Source organism: Myodes glareolus, chromosome 17 (assembly GCF_982192425.1).
Source record: "Myodes glareolus chromosome 17, mMyoGla1.1, whole genome shotgun sequence".
NCBI classification, from domain to species: domain Eukaryota; kingdom Metazoa; phylum Chordata; class Mammalia; order Rodentia; family Cricetidae; genus Myodes; species Myodes glareolus.
In genome coordinates, this window is record NC_142042.1 from 58,312,482 (window position 1) to 58,334,599 (window position 22,118).

Below are 22,118 nucleotides of genomic sequence, written 5' to 3' on the forward strand. Positions count from 1 at the left end.
AAAGTCATTGATGAGAGTAAAGCAGATCACGAACACAAAACAAACTGGTGCCAGGTTTATGTCACCTTGTTAGTACGGCAGAAAGGCTCGGCGGCTGTGGAAGTTTTAGCTAAATTGGGGTAGGTTTGGCCCCAGGTAGATGCCTGCAGCTACCACACAGGTGGTGGACTGACATTCTGTGAGGTAAGGGCCAAAAGCCTAAGGTGGCTCTCCCATCAGCCCTCCGCCTGCAGCTTCTGAGGAAAGTCACGGGAGAGTCAGCAGGCACAGGCAGGAAGGTCCTGCCCCATCGCTCATGAACATGACCACAAACTGTCCTGCAGACCTAACAAGACGGTTCTTTTCTGTCCTCACTTATGTCGGCTTCACAGGTTCATCACCTCATATCTCTTTAGCTGTTGCTATTAAAAAGTCAAAAGATTACGTATGCTGGCAACATATGGGAAAAGGAAACTCCTGCCAGGAATTGGTGGGAGCAAAAAAGTACAGCCATCTTGGAAACAAGTGTGGCGGTTCCTAAAGGAGACCAAATAAGACACCCACATGACCCTACTCTGGGTCCAAACCCTGAGACTGTGAAAGGCTTACGACAGCACCTTTCATAAGCTGCAGAACCAAACATAACGGTACGCAACAAACCCACCCAGATATCTACCAACAGACCAATATACTGCTAATATAGAATACTATTCTGTCTTTAAAAAGAAAGGATCCTGTCATTTGCAGCAATATGGATAAGCAAAATAGTTCAGGCACAGAAAGATAAATGTCTTGTATATCATATATAGAATGGAAAGAAACTGGACTCAGAAACAGAAGGTAGAAAGAAGGGTGGTTATCAGGGGATGGTGGAGGGAGAAATGGGGAGATGTCAGTCAAAGGGTACAGGCTGCAAAACTACAGTTAGACATAAAGAACAACTTCACGAGAACTACTGTAGCGTTGGTGAGGTCACTCAGTGAAGGCACTCAGCACACAAGCCTGATCTCCCGTGTTCCATTCCCAGAAGCCACAAGGGAAGGAGTACACACACGCACACTCCAAAACAAACAAAACACCCAACGTGTGGCTCTGGGTGGATCACTCAAAATAATTTTGAGATTAAATGGTAATGTATATTCATCACCAATTTCATTAGGTATAATGATAACATGGTATTTATATACAGCATTTTCTAAATTTGTAGAGAGGCACACTGAAATACTGAAGGAGAGCAGGGCTATTGTATGGGATATCTACTTCAAGTTATTTCACTAAAACTAAATGAACAAAACTTAACAGCATGAGAGCGTGGCCACTGCTCTGTTCCTATGAACACCTCAGTGTGTTCTGTGTGGTTACTAAACAGGGCCTGGGAGATCCAGTTCATCTGTGGAGTTGGAACACTGTGACTGTCTAAGTTAGAACAGAGGGAACTGTCCAGATTGGGTATGTCTCCTGGCTACAAAGGCACCTGAGGAAGCCTTTCACACTGGCTGTGAGGGCAGAATTGCGGCATGTAGGTAAGATCAGTGTGTTCCTTAGAGTTTACAGTCGAACTATCAAAACAGAGCTGAAGTCAAGGGTGGCAGCAAGGAAACATGACAGCGTAGGAGGACGGAAGTTCCCTGACCTAGAATACTCGCCACCTGGGAACCAACAGCCCAGGAGTTCCTGGGTTCCTTCAGAGGGAAGGAGAATGTTCTTATCCCTCAGTCATGAGACAGTGCACCAAGTCTCTCACACTCCAGGTTACTCTTTCTTAAGTGTTATAGGCTAAAGAAATTATCTCAATGACTGCACATTTTATATACCTAGAGAGGTCACTGTCAAAAGTCTATTACAAGGAAAATCATTGATAATATGCAAGTGTGATGCTAAAAATGTTATCACAGGGAAATTATCCTTGGCGGAAGGAGCTGAAAGTACTACTGTTGAATGTGGCTTTTGAAACAGTCATTAATTTAAAGATGACTTCAAAAGCAACTTGGCAAGCAGCTATTTTGGGGAGGATTAGATGTATTCACCTCCAAGAAATATGGAAATACTAACTTGTGGCTGAGAATGCAATTTTAGAAATAACATCAAATAAGGATCAAAGGAACGCCTGTATCAAAACCAGCTTAGAGGGAGTGAAGCTGGCGTGCTTCGCATGAGGTGACTCAAAAGGTGGCTGAGGAGGAGCACCTCTGCAGTGTCAGGGACAGGCGTTAAGGAAAGAAAGAAACCAGCTTCTTGAACTACAAGCATCGCAATCCTTCAGAAAGAAGGGGAAACGCTTCCCAGGTAGGATGACTGACCAGGCGGGAGGACTGGGGACCAGCAGCATGGAGAAAGTAAGACCGAGGTAGGAGAGATGACCCAGTGGTTAGGAACACTGTCTGCTCTTGCAGAGGACCATGGTTTGGTTCCCAGCACCCATGTGGCAGCTCACAGGCATCTGTAACTCCATTTCTAGGATATCCAGTTCCCTCTTCTAGGCTCCATGGCTATTGCATGCCCGTGGTGCACACATACATGTAGACAAAACACCCATATGCATAAAATTAAAAAAAAAACTTTTTAAAAAAGTAATACTATAGGACAAAGATAGCATAATAAATACAAATAATTGATAGACAGTTGTGCAGAAGATACATCTGGTTTACTACGCTTTTTAAAAAGCCAAAGCTAATGAATGCATGGAAATCATCAAGAAGTCTGCATTTGTCCAACACAGATATGTACTTTAGGTCTGTCCAACATTAAACTTGAAAAGTTCATAAGCAAAAGCTTCCAATCAACTGTAAATCAAAAGTAAATCTAGGTAAGTTGTCAGCATGATCCATTTAATGATGACATCATTTCATATATGCATATGAGCGACAAGCTTACATTGATAACTCTATTAAGGATATTCATTATTTAGTGTGCACGTGTTCATGTATGTCTGTGTATATTTGTGTGTTTTGCCATGCTGAGAATTCAACTGAAAACTCTGAGAAGCATTTTACCATCAAGTGACAAGACCTACACCTATTGTATATTTTCAGCTGGTTACTCTGTGATTCACTGCAGTAAATTCTGGGTTAATAAAAAGCTTTATTAAAACTTAGTAAAAGTGATCAAGAAAGGGGACCCCTTGACTGGGGCTATGCTGCAGGTTAAAGCGAATCTGTGGTAAGGGTGTGACCCAGTAGGAATTCTTATCTTCTTTGCTAGCGTGTGTCTAAATTGCTCTGTTTCTGGGTAGGATCTCTTCCTGTCTAAAGATAACTGACTCATCCATCGTGAAGGTATGAGTCAAATATTTTGGCTTCATTTCTTTTGGCTTTCTGAAGATTTTCTTGGCTTATATATTGACATTGGGACTTGGTCTTCAAATATCCTGGCTTGCTCCATTAAATCCTTTCAAAAGCTATTATACAAAGAAGGAACAATGGAAATTATCCAATAGGCCTTCCAAATTCAATATCCAATAAACCACCATTGGAATTACGAAAAATCATTGGTCACAAAATTTAATTCTGATCACAAGGAGATTAGTCAACCATGGGAAGTCATTGGACTAAAAGTATCCAGCTCAAAAAAAAAAAAAAAAAAAAAAAAAAAAAAAAAAAAAAAAAAACCTCACGATCCAAAGAACTAATGTAGCAAAACTTTGGGGAGAATGAAAGACCATGAAGTATATAGCAGGAGGAAGATGATAAACAGTACTGAAATACAAGGATACTTAACGATATAAATGCATGTAAATATTAAACTGGAAGCATCACATTAGATGATGTCATCCTTGAATAATTTAAAAAAAGATTGTGAACAGGCATGTCAAACAACATAAAAACCCAAGTTCTCTGGGCTCTGGTCCGAGGAGCTGACCTGAGACTGCTGGAAAAGGATACTTTTCTCTGGGTTTATGCCGCAGGCAAGAAGAGCGGCAGTCATGTCCAGGATACTCTGCTGGAGGACGGTGGGGTCTTGGGGGACAGTGATGGAATGGAGGTCAACGATGCTGTATAACACTGTGCTGTACTCCTCCTGCAACTTCACCCAGCTCTCGATGGCGCCAAGGTAATTGCCCAGGTGGGGGATTCCTGTCGGCTGGATGCCAGAGAACACGCGCTCCACACTGTCCTTCTGCAACAGGGAAAGGAAAAACAAACATAGTTGCCTTGGAGGCAGCATCCATGCATTCCGTGCACTTACTACCGTACAGTCCTATTTCTGCAAACTGCAGCCTGAGGGTCATCACCATGCATTGTTTGGTGTGTACCCTGTTTAACTCACTATGCTGGTGCTATTAGAGACAAATGGACATTAAAAATGGTTTTTCTTACTTCCAAAGCATACAAAGATGCTTAGGAAAAGGTCTGCTTAGCCAAAGGACAGCAATCTAGTTGACAATACATGAGAAGATGAGGTACAAGGTTCATACAATCATGAACAGAATGAACCAGAAATGGGGTAAACAGACGACAGTTCCCAAGAGGAAAAGCTTGGCTTTGGTCCCAGCGGTCACCATGAATGCCTGTGCTGTGGAAGTCATCTCATTAGGGATTGAAGGAGCCTTTGGATTTTGCGTGTGATTTCACTTTTTGTCACTAAAAATGAAGGTCACAACATTAGACTAAAATCTACTGTTAGTTATTTCTTATTATTGATATTATAATTTAATGGGTGTGGTCCTGGGCTAGAGTTAGAGAATATGTACTTCATTGTAATACTTTAAAGCTAAGGTTTTTTTCATGTTTGATAACTGTATTTAGGTTTTAATTTGTTAAGGAAATTTTAAAATTCTGCATAATTTTCTAAATTATAAAAATATTATTGTCTTAGTCGTGTCTTCCCTTTAAGTCACATTTTCTAGTGTGATAAAAATAAGTGAGAGGAAAATGGCTTCCTGAGTGGTTTAGTGTTATGTAGGGATGACTCAACAGTTGTAATGACTTCCTGAGTGGTTTAGTATTATGTAGTGATGACTCAGCAGTTGTGAGCAGGCATCAACAACTGTAGGGACTACAGGGTCTAAAGACCACATTGCTGCTGTTTCAGTCAGCACTGCAAGGACATCTCAACAGTCCCCGTGTTTACTGGACAGCTACGTTGCTAACATTTACACTTTATGCTCAGCTCTTTCCTTCTCTGTGTAACAGCCCTAGCCGTCTTGAATTCTTTTTCTTTTTTTTTACTATCATTTTACCCTTTATTTTACATATCAACCACAGTTTCCCCTCTCTCCTCTCCATTACCCTCCACTCCCATCTACCCCCTCCTCCTGTCTACCTACTCTCCCCCTCTGCTGTCTCCATTCAGAAAGGGGCAGGTCTCCCATTGGCTTGAACATAGCATGGCACATTCAATTGAGGTAGGACCAAGTTCCTTTCCCTGTATAAAGGCTGGGCAAGGAAATCTAACATGGGGGAAAGAGGTTCCCAAAAGCCATAAGCTCAGTTCTTTATGTAAGGCACACATTTAGTTGGGTACCTAATACAGCAGGGTTATTACTTCTTCCAATTTGCAGATGAGAAACCAAAGGTCACAGATATCAAGAGATTGATTACCCATGGTCACACAGCAAGGACATGGCAGATGTGCGATTTTAAAGCCAATATGTGGTCCCTCTACTCTTGCAGCAGTTTGAATGAAAAGGTCTCACATATGCTGGTGTAGTGTTTGAGCCCTTGGTTCCCAGTTGGAGGCACTGTTTAGGGGAGGTTTTTGAGGTGCAGCCATGCGGGAAGAAGCGTGTCACTGCTGGGGGACTGTGAGATCACACTGCCTTGCCACTCTCATAGTTTCAGCTTTGTACTCGAGGTGGAGATGTGATCGCTCAGCTTCCTGCCCCTGCTGCTCTGCCCTCCTGCCACGATGGACTCAACCCTCTGGAACAGCAAAGCAAAGAAACTCTCTTCTGTACGTTGCCTTGGTCACAGTGTCTTATAGCAACAGAAGAATAACTAATACAACTACCCATGTTCTGCTCAGAATCATTAAGAATCTATTGCTTTTGGCAAAATAATTTTGCCAGTTTTTCTGTAGGTATAAAAATTTGCAGGATGGCTACAGAGGAATGAAGACCACTGCCAGACATACATCTTTGGGTGCCACGCGCCAAGCTTCTCTGTATGGAGGGTGGGAATGCAAAATCATAAGGTGTGCACATGCCTCTTCAATCACTCTATGGCCTGGTGAACTTTCTACCACCCCTTCCTGTGCCTCCAGATTCCCATCAACCCTGAGCACTGCCTGCCCTAGTCTCTTTAGTTAATAGAACAGACACCATGTAGAATCTCATGAAAGTTTAGCTTCATCTCCTTAATTACTAAAGAACTTGACAATCTTTTGTGATTATCGTCCAGTTCTACTTCTATTGTGAATATCTCGTGCAAGCTAGTCTATGCTTTAGTTGGATGAAATGCCTTTTACTATTTAAGAATCTGTATATGTTCTAGGTACTGTTGTTAATTACAGGCACAGGAACTACATTCTCAGATTATGTGTGTACTTCTTCCCATTATCTTTGATGAAGAGAAGTTCTTTACTAGGTCAATAAATACAATGTACTTTACTTCAGACTTCCGTGCCATAGAAGAAATCTTTTAATATAATGAGGTCCTGAGGAGATATGTACGTATACACACATATATGCATATTCAATAAATTCCATGTGTGCACTTTAATGCTTTTATCTTTCACATGGAGGTCTGCATCCATTTGGAGTGTTTTGTTTGTTTTGCATACGGTGTGAAGGTGGCATTCAGTTTTCTTTTGATGAACAGCTGATTATTCTGGCACTATGTGTACAAAAAGGTTGTTTCGTCTCCTTGCTCTGAAATGCCATTTCTGTCATACAAGAGTGTGAAGAATCTGGTTAGAACCCAAAAAGAGACTGTTTGAGGCAGAATGGACATCTTCATGTTACAACACTCTGCAACCATGTTGACACCATGGGAAACCATACAACACCCTACAGCTGTATCTTTTTACCTAACACCAGCTCCTGAGAGCTGATCTACTTCACATGAGCGAGTGGCAAGGCTACTGAAGTCTTTCTTTTCTCTTTCACCAAGAACTCCAAATTTTACAAATATAATTTGTTTTTTTTTCAGTTAATAAGATGACAGTGTCAAAATAGAATATTACATCATATCTCTATGGTCCAGCATTGGCTCTGATCCAAGCAGTTAGGACAGGATCCAAAAGATTTGTAGCTCTGAGGATATAAAAAATGCCATTCAAGGGACTATGAAAAAATATCATCAGACCACTGACAACCTCATTCCCCCCTTTACACACACATGCACCCCCTTCAATGAAATCTTCAAATCATTATTTATAAACAGTACCTAAAAATAATTTTCCAGTTGCGAATTGAGGGAAGAGGGAAAAGGAGAGAGAGAAGGGGAAAGAGGGAAGTGAAGAATGGGGTCAGAAAGATGGAGAGGGAGAGAAAGCGAAGGAAGGCAGAGTGAGGGAGAGAGAAAATGAACACAGACTAAGGAGGCTTCTTCCAGTACCCGGGGACCACGGGTAGCTCCGATATGGGAATGAGCAAGGGGTTTTCAGTGCACTGACAAATGATTAATGGGCGTCAGCGCTGGTTGATGGAGAGGGAAAGCAAAGCAGAAAAACAAATTCGGAACTCAGTAAATGGGAGCGAAAATACCATCCAGAAATACTTGACCAGGAAGAAGAGCGGCTGTTTATGGTAATAGAAAGGGTTGTGGAGACCAGGAATATTAAGCTGAAAAAAAAAGAACATGAATAATTCCATATAAATTCCTTTATGGTCAAAGTCAGAAACTGTGCCCCAGGAGAACTGGAGAAAATAAATTCTTGAGAAGACAGACGTGAAGAGAAAAGCACGAGAGGATCGACTGTGGGAAAAAGGCACCATGAGCAGTGGGAATGGATTAACCATGAGCTAATGCAGCTTTTCCATCCTCCGGTTTCCGAGATTCTGTACATCAGCGCAGAGGGAATGATGTTACCAAGACGTAAGAGCAACAAGAAATGTTTTGTTCAGTTTTCAAGGAGCTATTAAACAAATACAGCCTCTAAATGGGATCTGGATCCCCGGTCTTAAAAATATACAGAGAGCGTCCTGCTCTTCTGCGCTGAGTTTATGTTGCAGTCTGTTCCTCGGCGAGAGCCAGCAGGCGGTCTGACGGCATGGCAGGGGAGATATGCCTGGTACCATGAGATCACGGAGTTGGAATGTGGAGTTTGGGTGGTGGGAGGATGGGGGGTTCTGTGTTCAAAAGCACGGTAGTCAGAGAAGAATGAAAATGAAAGGCGCATGGGCTCCCCCGTGGACAGCAGGCAAGCCACAAAGAAAACAGCGTCAGGACTACCAGCCCACAGGCATGCACTCGCTGGAGGGGTGGACAGAGTAAGCGACTGTGTATGATACCCCCTCGTTTTCCTTTCAGGCATATTTCCTTCACAGAAGCCACCTCCAAGCAATTAACTGGCTCACTGTAGAACCAACACCAGCCATGGACAATGATGTAGTCCTGACAAGAGGGTGCAGGATTCCACCAAAGGTGGCACGGGTTCACCAATTTCACAGAGCTGAAACTCTCTTACATAAGGTCCTGTGCATATCCCAGACCTATCATTTTCGTAATGTTAATGCTTACACTCAGAAACAATTGAAAAATCCCAAACTGTTAATTATTGCAAAAGACAATGCTTGAGACCACTCAAGAGAACTTCTGCTGTTGATCACAAGTAAGTAGGTTACATAAAAAGGGGTGGGTTGCCTACTAGCCCTGACACGGTTATTTTGTGTGTGTGTGTGTGTGCGCGCGTGTGTTAAACATTTATTTATTTATTTATTATTTATTAGGGGACACGTGCATGTACAAATCAGAGGGTACCATTCGGGAGTCAGTTCTCTCCCTTCAGCACATCCCTGTGAGGTCTGGGGATCAAATTCAAGTCATCAGCTATGGCAGCTGCACCTTCACCTGACAAGCCATGGCGCCAGCCAGCACAGTGAAACACATTAACTTGAAAATAACGGTGGGAAACAAAGACTCAGCTGTTCCTACAAAACCCTGCCATGTCCACCTAGAGCATCAAATGCAGTCATCAGACTTCTTTTAACTGTGTTCAAAAGAGGCAAACCCAGAAACTAGAGTGAAGAAGCTCCTTGTCTAACTGGCTATCAGAATGGCAGGGAAGGGCCAGCATGGCAGCACACTCCAGGCCAGGCAAGGCTACAAAGTAGGACCACGCCTCCAAAGGTGTTTAAAAAAGACTGGCATTAAAAATTATGTATGTAAGTATGTATGTATGTGTGCACGTGTGTTTATGTGTGTGCATATGTGGGGGCACACATAGACCACAGGGTAGTTTCATGGGAGTACATCAGAAGACCACTTGCAGGAGTTGGTTCTCTTCTACCACACGGATTTTGGGAAACGAACTCAGGTCTTTCGGTTCTGTGGCATGTGCCTTTGCCCACGGAGCCACAGACTTCAATAAAGTCATTCATTATTAACACTACCAGCTAACGTGGATGGAAATATTTTTTTATAAGTCTGTTTGCTCTTCTGACTGCATATAAGTTAAAAACACTGTTTAAAGCTCCCCTTAGCGCTCTGCTAGTTTCTCCCTTTGCCATCAGTGTCACTATCACAGCTCTAGACCCTGAACCACACCTTAACACCTTCACCCGTCCTGAATCCCTCCACTGTCAGTTAAAGACTTCAGAGTCGAAGCAGAGGAGACTGTAGTGGCATTTCAATTATATTTTAATAAATAAGGACTGCCTGAAGATCTGAGAGTAAAACAGTACCACTGGTCAGCCTTATAGACCAGGTTTTAGTAACACACACCTTTAATCCCAGTATCCACACTAGTTGCCATAGAAACTAGTGTGCGATGCATGCCTTTAATCACAGTGGTACACACCTTCAACCCCAGCCCTAGAGAGGATTATAAAATGGGAGGAAACAGCTCTCAACAGGCAGTGTCCTTCTGAGCTTCTGGGAGGCAGGATTGCCTTTTCAGATTGAGGTCAAGGTAAGAGCCAGTGGCTGGCTGTATTGCTTTATGGATCTTCAGGTTGAACCCCAATTTCTGACCCTGCATTTTTATTAATCGTGCTTCAGGAGACCCTGTGTAGAAAATCACCAGGCGGCTCTCTGGAAGCTTTGACTGGGGCTCAGCACTGTTCTGCTGCAGCCAACTTCAGCTTCCGCAAAGCATTAGAACCTTGGACTGTTGAGAAATGCCCACTCAGCACCAAGAAAGTAGGCTCACTTCTGCCAAGAAACAGAACTGGATGCACAGAGCAGGGAATCAACACAGTAAATGCCCAATTAGTACAAAACACAGCAAATCTTCTGCCCCCACCCCACTCCCCAAGAAACAATACGCGGGCAACAACTAACACTTAAGGGAAAAAGAAAGAAAAAGTGAGTAACCCATTAGACAGTAAGTTCATTACAAACATCTACGATAACTGCATAAATACATTGCTAATCAGGGGAAAGGGTATAAAAGAGATTGTTGGTCTGGACTCCAACTCCCAGTCTGCCAAGCGCTTGGACTCCAACTCCCAGCCTGCCAAGTGCTGACCCCTCCCACAGGGTATTTAGGCAGGTGTCCAGAGGAGAAATAGGTGGCTTTGGGTTTGTGTGTGCACTTCCTCTGTAGTCCCCCTGCATGCTCCCCGCTACCCGGGAGTCCACCGTCTATTAAATTCGGGCATTTAATTTGGTTTAATCTGGCCTGATTGGATTTCTTTGCACCAGCGGAGAGGCTCTGTTAGAAAATATTCCTAACAGAGATAAACTTAGATTTTCAAACAGTTTCTACAGGTTTATTCAAACTTCTGATTTCCCTTTTTTCCTCAGTATGCACTGTGTCACCTTCATCTTGTGAGAGAATGTTTTGGCATCACTCCCCAGCAAAAGACTAAAGAACACGCAGAGAGCCAGGTGAGAGGGATGTATGCTCTCACCCCTGGGATCTGGTTCTGTGCCCCTTCTCAAAAGGCACTGCATTCAATATGGGAATGGCTGGCACCTCCATTCGTACCATCTTCTGTCCCATTCCACTTCTCAGAGGAGGAAAGTATCCTTCAGTAATGTTCAAAACAAAGCCAAGAGCACATCTCAGCTGGGACAAGAACCTAGCCAAGCGATGGTTCATTCTGAAGACACTGGTGCCTCCCTCTTGCTGAGTAAGCACTGGTCACCCCGTTGAAGCCGTCTAGAGATTACAGTGGGGTTAACTCAAAACAAAGCTGCTTCTTTTATTCCATTCTTAACACATAGAGTGTTGGGCTTAAAATGCTTTGCCAAACAAAATTTGTTTTTATTAGTTCTGTTCTTCCCTTCATTCCCCAAGTCCCCAGGTCCCTTTGTGCCTTCCCCCCTTCCAACAGTTCCCTCTCCCCTTTCATGTCATGTGTGTCCTATTGCCCTCCCCACATCCTTCAGTAACCCCTTCTTCTCTCGTAGTTTCCTTTTTCATATCATCACTATACCCACCCCTACACACACACACACACACATACACACACACACACACACACATACACACACACACCCCATAGCAGGAGCCACATATGGAAGAGAACATGTGATTTCCGTCTGAGTCTGGGTTGCCTTGTTTAATCTAAGATTTTCTACCTCTATGCTTCTTCCTGCAAATTCTTTTTAAGTATCTCGTGATGCTTTCTCACCAATGGTATCCCCGTGGGAATACCCAGGAAGACGCAGAGCTTCTTAATGTAGCTTCCTCAAATGGAACAGCATATGATGCGGACGTATGAATTTGGACTGTGAGTACTTATAAACTCTGGATTTCCCAGAGTCAGCCCTGGAAACTCCAATGAGTGAGCCTGACCTAGCAGTTATGGACCAGATTTACATGAAAGATGATGTTACGGCAAAGGATGCCACTGTGAGAGTGGAATCCATGATCGGAAATCACGCTCCATCACTGAAACTGATGTGCTACATCCTGGTGGATGTTCCGCTGATGGGAAAAACAACCATATGGAACTTACTGTACTAGTCACACCATCGAGAACCAGAACTCAAGTAAGGACTCCTGACACCTGATCATGAGGGCTAGGGAAGTCCTCGAGCCAGTCCAACCTGTGACCACCTTGCTTGTTATCAGAGTTCTAAATGTCACAGTGCTGTCTCTACCCCCAGAATATTTAAGTTTTAAATCTTGATGGCCAGAGTGCAATGAGTATAATTCTTTAAAATCATGTTTTTTGGCAGCAGAATAATAAAAAATGAAAGAAGAAAGGCACACATGGGACGGCCACTCTCTGGCTACTGGTGTTGAGTGTGGAGTTTTCCACGGCCTCCCTCTCGTAGCTGCCAAAAGCTCTAGGTGGAAGGAAGCAGAATCATTTAGGAGTGCATGCATTGTTACATCAAGGGGTCAGATATCTGGCAAAAACTCCTTACGTGTTCATGCACTTCATGCCACTCTTGCTAGGCAGCAGAAGTGCTTACAGGAAAAGCCTTTCACTGTATGGAGCTTTATAACTGCCATGAAGACTGCTCATTTGGTTTATGCATAATATAGCATTTCTGTAAGCATCTTCCCAGCCTCCCCACAGACAAGGCTTTTGACATTCTTAGGTGTTGGCCTTTGCTATCTATTGGGGCTGTTCTAAGAAATTGCTTCCAGGATTCTACATCTCTTCTTTATAGAACACATCCTCTTCTATGGTGACTGAAAACCAATTTCAAGTTCATGCAGAGATTTTTTTTGTTAATTTTTTTTCTTCCACACACAAATAAGAAGAGAGTAGGGTCTTTGGTAATGTGAGTAGGATTAATGTCCTTGCAAAAGAGACTTAAGAGGAAGTTCACTCTCTTTGTCCTTCCATCCCTTCTGGCACGTAAGGATGCTGTGCTCATTCTGTCCCACTGAAGGAGAGAACAACAGTGCGCCCAATGGAAGCAGAGAACAGCCCTCTCTAGGTATCAGAGAGGATCTTGGACTAACAGCCTCTAGAATGGAGAACACTTTTGTTCTTTATACATTAATCTACAGTGTTTTGTTAAAGACATGGTTTAAAAAGCAGGATTGAGTAGGGCATTGGTGGTGCATGCCTTTAATCCCAGCACTCAGGAGGCAAAGGCAGGTGGATCTTTGCAAGTTTGAGGCCAGCCTGGTCTACAAGAACTAGTTCCAGGACAGCTGGGACTGTTATACAGAGAAACCCTGTTTCAAAAAACAAAAACAAAAACAAAAAAATAAACCAAACCAAACTAAAACAACAACAAAATCAGGTTTTTACATTTATAAAATGTGACTCTATCGCTAGTTCTTTGAGAACTTAAACATCTCTTTGGGCTATTTTCTTTGGGTCTTTTTCTCTTCCTGTCATTTGGCACCTCAGTGAGATCTCCTTCCCATCAAACAAAAATAATGAAATGGGAGGGCCAGCAAGATGACCAGGAGATAGAGACACTTACTCCCAAAACTCATGACCTGAATTCAATTCCTGGAAATCGTCTCATAGGAGAGAGAAAGGAAACTCATGTAAGCTGTCCTCTGGCTTCCACCTACATGTGGTGGCATGTATATGTCCACACACATAAATAATATAAAAATAAAATAAAGTCCAACAGAAAGCCAGCCACACTGACCCACACAGAAAAGAAAGTGGGAAGTACACTTGAACACATTGGCACAGGAGATCACTTTCTAAATATAACCCCAGGAGCTCAAACACTGAGAGAAACAATTAATAAATGGGACCTCCTGAAACTGAAAAGTTTCTGTAAAGCAAAGGACATGGACATCAAGACAAAACAGCAACCTACAAAATGGGAAAATATCTTCACCAACCCCACAGCAAACAGAGGACTGATCTCCAAAATATACAAATAACTCAAGAAATTGAAAACAAATCAAAAAAACAAATAATGCCATAAAAAATGGAGTACAGACCTAAACAGAGACTCTCAACAGAGAAATCTAAAATGGCTGAAAGACACTTAAGGAAATGCTCAACATCCTTAGCCATCAGAGAAATGCAAAACAAAACAGCTCTGAGATTCCCTCTTACACCTGTAAGAATGTCCAAGATCAAAAACACTGATGACAACTTATGCTGGAGAGTTTGTGGGGTAAAGAGAATACTCCTGAATTGCTGGTGGGAGTGCAAGTTGGTACAGCCCCTTTGGATGTCAGTGTGGCGACTTCTCAGAAAATTAGGAAACAACCTTCCTTAAGACCCAGCAGTACCACTTTTGGGTATATATCCAAAGAATGCCCAACTGTGCCACAAGGACATGTGCTCAACTATGTTCACAGCAGCTTTGTTTGTCATAGCCAGAACCTGGAAACAATCTAAATGCCCCTTTGGCAGAAAAATGGATAAGGAAAATGTAGTACAGTAACACAATGGAGTACTACACAGCAGAAAAAAATAACATCTTGAATTTTGCAGGCAAATGGATGGAGCTAAAAAATATCATATCTCCTGAGTAAATTGGGAGCATGGGGACCTTGGGAGAGAGCTGGAGGGGAGAGGCAGGGAGGGTAGCAGAGAAAAATGTAGCGCTCAATAAAAATCAAATATATATATATATATATTTATATTTATACATACATACACACACACACACATACATAAAGTCATGGGAGTTTAGTTCTCAGGAAAGATTACTGTCACCTCACAGGAGGCTAAACTGCATTAAATGCAAAGACTATATGAAATACATAAATAGGATAAAATCCTTTTGCCTTTTATTAGAAAGGTGGTTACAAAACTAAATTAATATAACATCTAAACATGATATACATAAAGATTTTTACTATCTAAAAACACTGCTTGTTAAATCAGTCATGCCATGCACATCATAATCACTACTACATAATTTATTTGTATATCCAAAGTGGGGTGCAGTGCTGGCCCAGTGGTTGAGGAGCTTTCTGTTCTTGCAAAGGACGTGGGTTCAATTCCCAGCACCTACACAGCAGCTCACAACTGACTGCAAATCCAGTTCCATGGGATCTGTTGCCCTCTTCTGAACTTTGCAGGCTCCTGCATGTCCTGGTGCATAGAAACTCACTCAGACAAACACATACACATACAAAACAAAGAAATAAATTTAAAAAATGAATACTAAAGACAACTAAGAGACAAATAACAAAAAGTTTTAAAGTAGAAAGAAGATGATTCAAATGCTTAAGATAAATTTTTTCCTTATAAGAAAATTCTCAAGTAGTCTTATTTGTTAACAATTTTATTGTTACCTCTGGTGGCCAATGAAAAGTTTAACCCAAATCATTGTTCAGACATCCCTATCAATGTCTGCCTTAAGTCCCTGCTTCAGCTACTTATCTGAGAATATTTACTCTTTTGCAGCACGGAAAGGTGTCTACTTATATCAGTGATTCTCAACCCATGGGTTGTGACCCTTTGGGGGGTCCAAATGACCCTCTCACAAGGTTCACCTAAGAGCATTGGAAAACACAGATATTTATATTAGTATTCATAACAGTTGCAAAATTAAAATTAATGAGTAGCAATGAAAATAATATGCTTAGGGGTCATCACAACATGAGGAACTTTATTAACTTTATTAAATTTAACTTTATTAAAACTTTATTAATTTACACTTTTAAATTGACAAATAGACAGTAGCACAAAACTCTTCAAAAAGAAAGGCTGGGATAAAAGTGGAAATACTATACCCTGAGTTAGCAAAAGTTTTTATTTCTTCTCTGGAATGAGGCTCCAACACGATGGGCAGGCAGTTCATGCCATTCAGTCACTATGCAGGGTTGGTTCCAGCACATGCTCCTCAATGCACACTGGATCAATGTAGAATGAATTCTTCCTTTTCTGCTAGGAAAACACTTCCTGAACACCAACCAATAATAAACTCACCAATTCTATACACACTACATACACCCACATCAAGACACACAAGACTCACGTAGACACACACACACACATCACACCTTTATCAGCCACACTATCAACAGATCTCGCCTTCGCCATTTTTCATTACTGCACATAGCACATCAGAAACTTGGTAAATATTTCCTTGTTTGCTTAGTAAATATTTTCTCACCTAGGATACAAGCTCCTCTAGAGCAGGGGCCATCTTTTTCATCTTTAAATCACTAGTAAATAGCACAGTGCCAAGTGCATTATGGGCACCCAATAAATGTTAGTTAAATGCAAGACCAATGCTTTCTCTACCTCTCTGGTTTCAAATGAAAATGGCAAGAGAACTGTAAAGAAGTGAACCCAATGCTTTTGCTGCAAGGCTATACAGGTTTAGTTGTAAGAGTTTGTGTAAAAGTTGCTTTTCTGAAAATCTGAAACTTAATTCTATAAATGGTGGTTAAGCTTCTGGGAAGTAACTCATCAAAGGTCCTTGAGCCCACAGTATCCCTGAAAGATGGTTTCAACAGCATAATCTTGGCTATTTTCAAAATTCACAAAATTATTTTTGTAGAAAAATGAAATTCAAGTCTTACATTGGAACATCAAAACCCATCTAGTGCTATCTCCAAGTCTGTAGAAGAAGGGTCTTAGGGGGAAACTATGTTGTATAAAGTGAAGTTTGCTTTTGCATAGTCAATTGTTTCTAATTAGATTGGCTGATTATTGGATAGGAGTGACAGACTGTGCCTCCTCTAGAACCCAGGACTTTTATAGCACTGATAACTTAATGGACTACTTAAGGCCGTTGCATCCCTGTGAGAAGGAAGAAAGGTGGGAGGAAGAGGTCAAACCAGAGGCTCTCGAAGTGCAGTATATGCCAGTACAGGAGTATCATTTGGGGACATACTAGGATCTCCTAGTTTTACTCATGAAGAATTCCGACAGCCTTACCACGGAAGAGAAAATGAAGAAAGTTGCAAGGACTGGTCTTTCAAAGGGCTCTGAGCAACCTCAATGCATGCTGGAGTTTGAAAGGAGCTTTTGAGCACTGTGATGTCAACTGAACACCTAGGAAGCAAGCCTCTGGGCATACTTGTGAGGGATTACCTAGACTACAGTCAGCCGCCAAGGATGCCTTGGAGGGGTTGCCTTGACTACCAAAGTTGATGTGGGAAGACTCATCTTAATTGTGAGAAGATCCAGTTCCTAGGCAGGGAGTCATGTACCCTCTAAAACTGAGTACAGCACACATGTATCCATTGCTCTCTGTTTCAGGTAATGGAGGCCATGGGACCATGATTTCTAACTCCTCCCACTAACTCCTATCATTATGGGCTGTAACCTGAAACTAAGTTAAAATAAACCCTTTCTCTCTGAAGTAGCTTCTATCACAGTATTTTTATCAGAGCAACAGGAAAACTAAGGCAGGCATCAATGGTTTATTCTTTATCTTCAACTTTACAAATGTATAGAAGGAAATACTATTTATGAATGAAAAAAAGATGATTCTTTCCAAGCCTCCCCTTCTCAGTCTTCCTTCGAAGCTTTAAAAGACATGATTCTTATTTAATCACTCTGATATTTGACATTGGCATCTTACACTTTAATAGCTTTCCAGGTGATTCTAATGTGAGGTCAATATGGAACAACCAATACTGTGACAATTACTACATAATTACTCTCCAAAGCTTCCAACTTGATCAGACAGACAGATGATTAAATTCATTTGTTTACAGTTTGTATCACACTACAGCAAAACTTCTGAAACAATTCATCTTTAACGGAGAGTCAGAAGCAGCCATGTGGCAGCCATGAAGGTTAGCAGAGAAGGACGGTGCCATTTCTGATCTTATAATGGAAAGAGAAGACACGCTGACAAGCAAGCACACCGTCTTCAGCAGCTGGAAAGTCTTACTTGGCAATGTCCAGTTCCATAAGTCTTACATGGCATGGGGATTCAGGAAGCATGAACAGCCTGCACTTCACAAAGAGATCTTTAAAACACTCCAAGTATAAGCACAAGACAAAAATTCTCTATGGCTAACAGGCTCAGTTCTATCCATGTTTCTGTCTGGCAATCCTCCTTGGCTCCTAATCTCTCACCGGAGTAAAGATTTGGTACTCACTCGCTTTCATAATTAAGTGATGTTGTAGTACTAGCTATCTTGTATTCTTGTATGAATATTTATAAATAAGTATTATAAAAATAAAACACTTGTATTTCTGATCCCCAAAGATGGTTTGGTAAATTCTGTAGGGTATGGGGTTGGGTCTTATGATCACCAGTTCAGTTGGCTGATCCAAGCCTGAATTAGTAACAGGTGACCTTAATCAAGTGAAGCTGAGACACCAAAAATCTTACACAAAATGCATAAAACCCTAGCACTAGAGAGGCAGACGCAGGCAGATCCTGACTTGAAGGCCAGCTCAGTCTACAGAGTGAATTCCAGGACAGCCAGGGCTACCCAGAGAAACTCTGTCTCAAACAAACAAACAAAAACAACCCCTCCAACTTAGAGTTTTGGGGATCAGAGAGTGCTAGGGTCAAATTCTTTCTATGCCTGCTAATATTATACTTGCATCACTTAATGTGATGCTACTTTTTTATTTGAGCAAGGAGGCCCAACACTAACTAACATTTGGCGAGAGTTTTTAGTGGATACCATTACAAGAGCTATGAATGCTGTCTCAATCTTTGCAAAAGCTCAGATGTAGTCGTTTTACAGAAGAACAAACCGAGCAGCAGGAGACTGAAGGAGTGGCGAATGGACGGTAAACAGTAGACAGGCTGTGAGTCAGGTATCAACTCTGGCTGCAAACAACTCTGAGAAGATGGGGTTCAATAAAGTTATTTGGTTTTACCTCTTCGAGCCACTAATATTATCCCTACCTTCTGAAATATATGACTTAAATCATACTTTAATTTTATGTCATGAATATCATCAAAGGGGACGTGTGACTCTTTCGCCTCCCCAGTTCCCACTAGAGATAACTGCTTGATGTACTTGTTTTCATTGAGGACTGGTGGCCCGTACAAGGGCAGGTGACAAGGACAGTGGTTCTTATTCATGTGGGCAGCAGCTTCCATGCTAATTCTAAACACAGGTGGTGAGAGAGACAGCCAACAGGAAGGGGGAAGGACTCGCCGCTGACATGAGCAACTTGGAAGATTGATGGCTTCCCTCTCCCCTTTTCCCCAATGCGTCAGCCTGGGGGCAGAGATGGAGGAGCTGCTGTGCTGGGGACAGTAAAATACACAGCACAGTGTCTGCCCTGCTGCAATGCTGATTAATGAGAGCAAAATGCCACTGAAAACAGGCGCGGCTTCGGGACGAGAATTCACAGGCATTTCTTTCTCTAATGGTTTTGACAAAGCGGTTCCCACAAGCCGTCAGGTTGAGTGGGATAACCGGTGGTTGGAGGGATGCAGGGGGTGCTTGTAGGAAAGCTTGGAGCACAAGGTGAGACGGGGTTTGTGGTGAAGTTCATCCACCTATTAGCCAGCTGGCTCCCAGTGTGTCACAAATTCCTCTTCTCTATTTGGCTGAAAAGCTCCACGAAGTTCTAAATATGGTACCTACTTACCTAACTTAAAAGGGGCCTTAGAATATACAATTGCAAACAATTCACCCTGTTTGAATTACTATGCTTTTTTAGAAGACAGTATTATTTTTCATGTTTCATGTAGCCATATAAGATATACAATCAAACACTATCATATTATTCAGAGCAGACGGATGCTAACGGGAAACACCACTGCTGACCCTTTACAGCCACCAACGTGGCATATTCATGTGCACTTCCAACCAGCGGCCCATCAAGCATGGCACTGTATTCCAAATCCATCCTTTCAAACCTGCTCAGTCTAGGAATGACATAACGACATACAACCACTCCCAATTCCTTCTTTCTCACTATGTCCCATGGATTCGGTCCCTGGCTCCTCTCATCCTTGCTTGTGTAATCTTCATTGAGTATTTAGGAGTCACTGTCTTCGACTTCATGGGATTATTCCATGGATTAAACAGAGGAGGAGACTGCAAGTGCCCAGGAAGCACTCGGTAATATTAGCTAGCACCATTATCAGCCAATCAGCTATAAAAGCAACCGGGATCCTGTTCACTTCCCCATCTCTCCTCAAGGCTTTAAACTGCTTCGGACTTTGTAGGACCCATACCATCATGTGTACTGTCTTTTCAAAATAGTGACCGCATTGTTCTTTCCCCCATTAAACCCAAATCCCTTGTTTCAAAGTATGACTTTACACAACACCAAAGCATGGCAGAGGTAAGTGTCTCCATGAGTTGATCTTAATTAAGCAAATTAAAACTCCCATGAGAAACTTTGGGTTGGTGATTTGCTTTTAACCGTTCATTTTTAAATTAAGCATCCTTGCACTAGAGTCAATGTTATGTTCAACTAACATGGTAAGAAGAGTCAGTGTTCTTTAGGATCTGTAGTCTAACGTCGAAAATGGAAGAAATGTTTATATAACAACTGACATTGTTTCTGGGTAAATTTAAATTTACAGAATTTCTATTGCTTAACTGCTCCCCTGGCAAATCATGTCTACGTGGATCTCCAGAGTATGACCTTATTTGGAAGATGAGTCTTCGCAGATATAAATAGAATGAGGCCATATTTGACTGGAGTAAGTCCTAATCATTTTCCTTATAAGAGGATGCAGTAATAAAGAGGAAAGGCAGCCATGTTTGATGGAGAGGTTGGAGTGATACAGCCCCACGGCAAGGAAAGCATCCTGAAGATGCTGCTTCTGTCTGCCTTTGACACTAGAGCTGTAAGAGATGCTCCTGTTGCACTGAGCTCTACTAGGGCTGAGTGAGGCACGCCATTTACAGCAGCCGGGAGGAAACAAGCCAGCTCAGCTAGTGCAGCACACAGATGCGCAGTCTTCTGAGATCTGACTGCCATCCCTTCGAGAGTGAGCCTGGCCACTGGACCTCCCTTCCGGAGTTGCAAGGGCCAGTGCTGTGGGCAAGGCAGAGCAGGATGAAAACCCTGCACTGCCTCTGGTGATTGGCCAAACCACAACTGTGTATAGGTGGTGGTGCTGCGTTGCAAAGCAGCATTACTGGGCAAACCACATCAAATAAACAGCACCGATCAACTCAGAGGGCGTAATCATAGATGAAGTTGCTGTTATTTTGTTCCAGGATCAGTTCAAAGTTCTAGGGTCATATTTGCATTGATTCCTTAAAATTATTGCACATGGTTTTGGCTTTAACTCCACTTATTGCTTCCATGTTAAACAGCACCGCTGGAATTTCCATTATGGGTAATCACTCAGAAAAATGTAAATGTGAATTTAGCAAATGACATTTTTTTTTTCTGGTGGAAAACCACTCACTGTACACCGTCTTTGGAACGGAGTATCGGGACACACACTACTTGAATAGCCATGATCTACTGCTGCTCTCTAAAATAGCTTTTGTTCTCTTTGAATTTTTAACAGATTTTTTTTTTTTTGGCATAACCACTATGGTACAAATGGTTTTGAGATACAGGCTTCTTTTAAAGAAAACAAACAGTGAACTGTTTCTTTAACTTTTGAAAAACCAAGCACACATGTCTGATTTTTCTTTGAAGCTCTTTAAGAAGAGTTCATAAAACTTTGTGTGTATAATTAATAAACTGGGGGGAAGGGGATTCAAATTTGCAAGCCAGTGTCAGCTGATCATTAATCCACCATCCCTCTTTATGTTCAAAAGCGCATGTCAATAATCTCTGGAATCTCTCAATGACAGCCCATAACGCTAGAGAACAAATAGCCCAATATATTTTGACATGCCACATTGCTTCCTGCAGGTCCTATCTTTGGGTCTCTTATAAAAGCTGGGAATAAGGTTGGTAACATGCATCCAGACGCAGACAGGATGCTGTCAAAGAGGTGCCTGTATCGAAAGCATTTCAGAGTTCACAGTTCCTCAAACTCACTAATCAACATTAGTTTTGCATGTGTGAGTAGCTCTTCCTCTGAAACTCTGCCATCAAGGTTAGTTTTCTACGTGTGTGCAGGAGTGACCTCCTGATCATGCCTTGCACTCACTGTGTGTTTGTACGTATATAAAATAACTCAGTAGCCTTAGCTGTCTTTGAGCCTGATCAAATTCAACATCCTCTAATTGAGAAAGCTTTCCTCCCTTGATTGTTTTTAATTTTTTCATTCCGTTAAGTTGGTTCCCCACCTATCATTGAATAGAACTGAAGCCAGCCCTCACTTTACAGCAGCAGCGTGGTTTTGCTG

General features: G+C 42.0%; 1 protein-coding gene across 2 annotated transcripts in view; it reads right to left on the minus strand.

Annotated features, from left to right (window-relative positions):
* The window catches only part of Wars2 (tryptophanyl tRNA synthetase 2, mitochondrial), a 73,497-nt gene that overhangs the window by 23,774 nt on the left and 27,605 nt on the right, over positions 1 to 22,118 (minus strand). The window contains exon 2 of one of the 2 annotated variants that reach the window (XM_048442180.3): positions 3,838 to 4,095. The exons of the other annotated variant lie outside the window; for it this stretch is intronic. Coding sequence (XP_048298137.1) covers positions 3,838 to 4,095 — 258 coding nt within the window. The remainder of the gene's footprint in view (positions 1 to 3,837; positions 4,096 to 22,118) is intronic. 2 annotated transcript variants of the gene reach the window in all.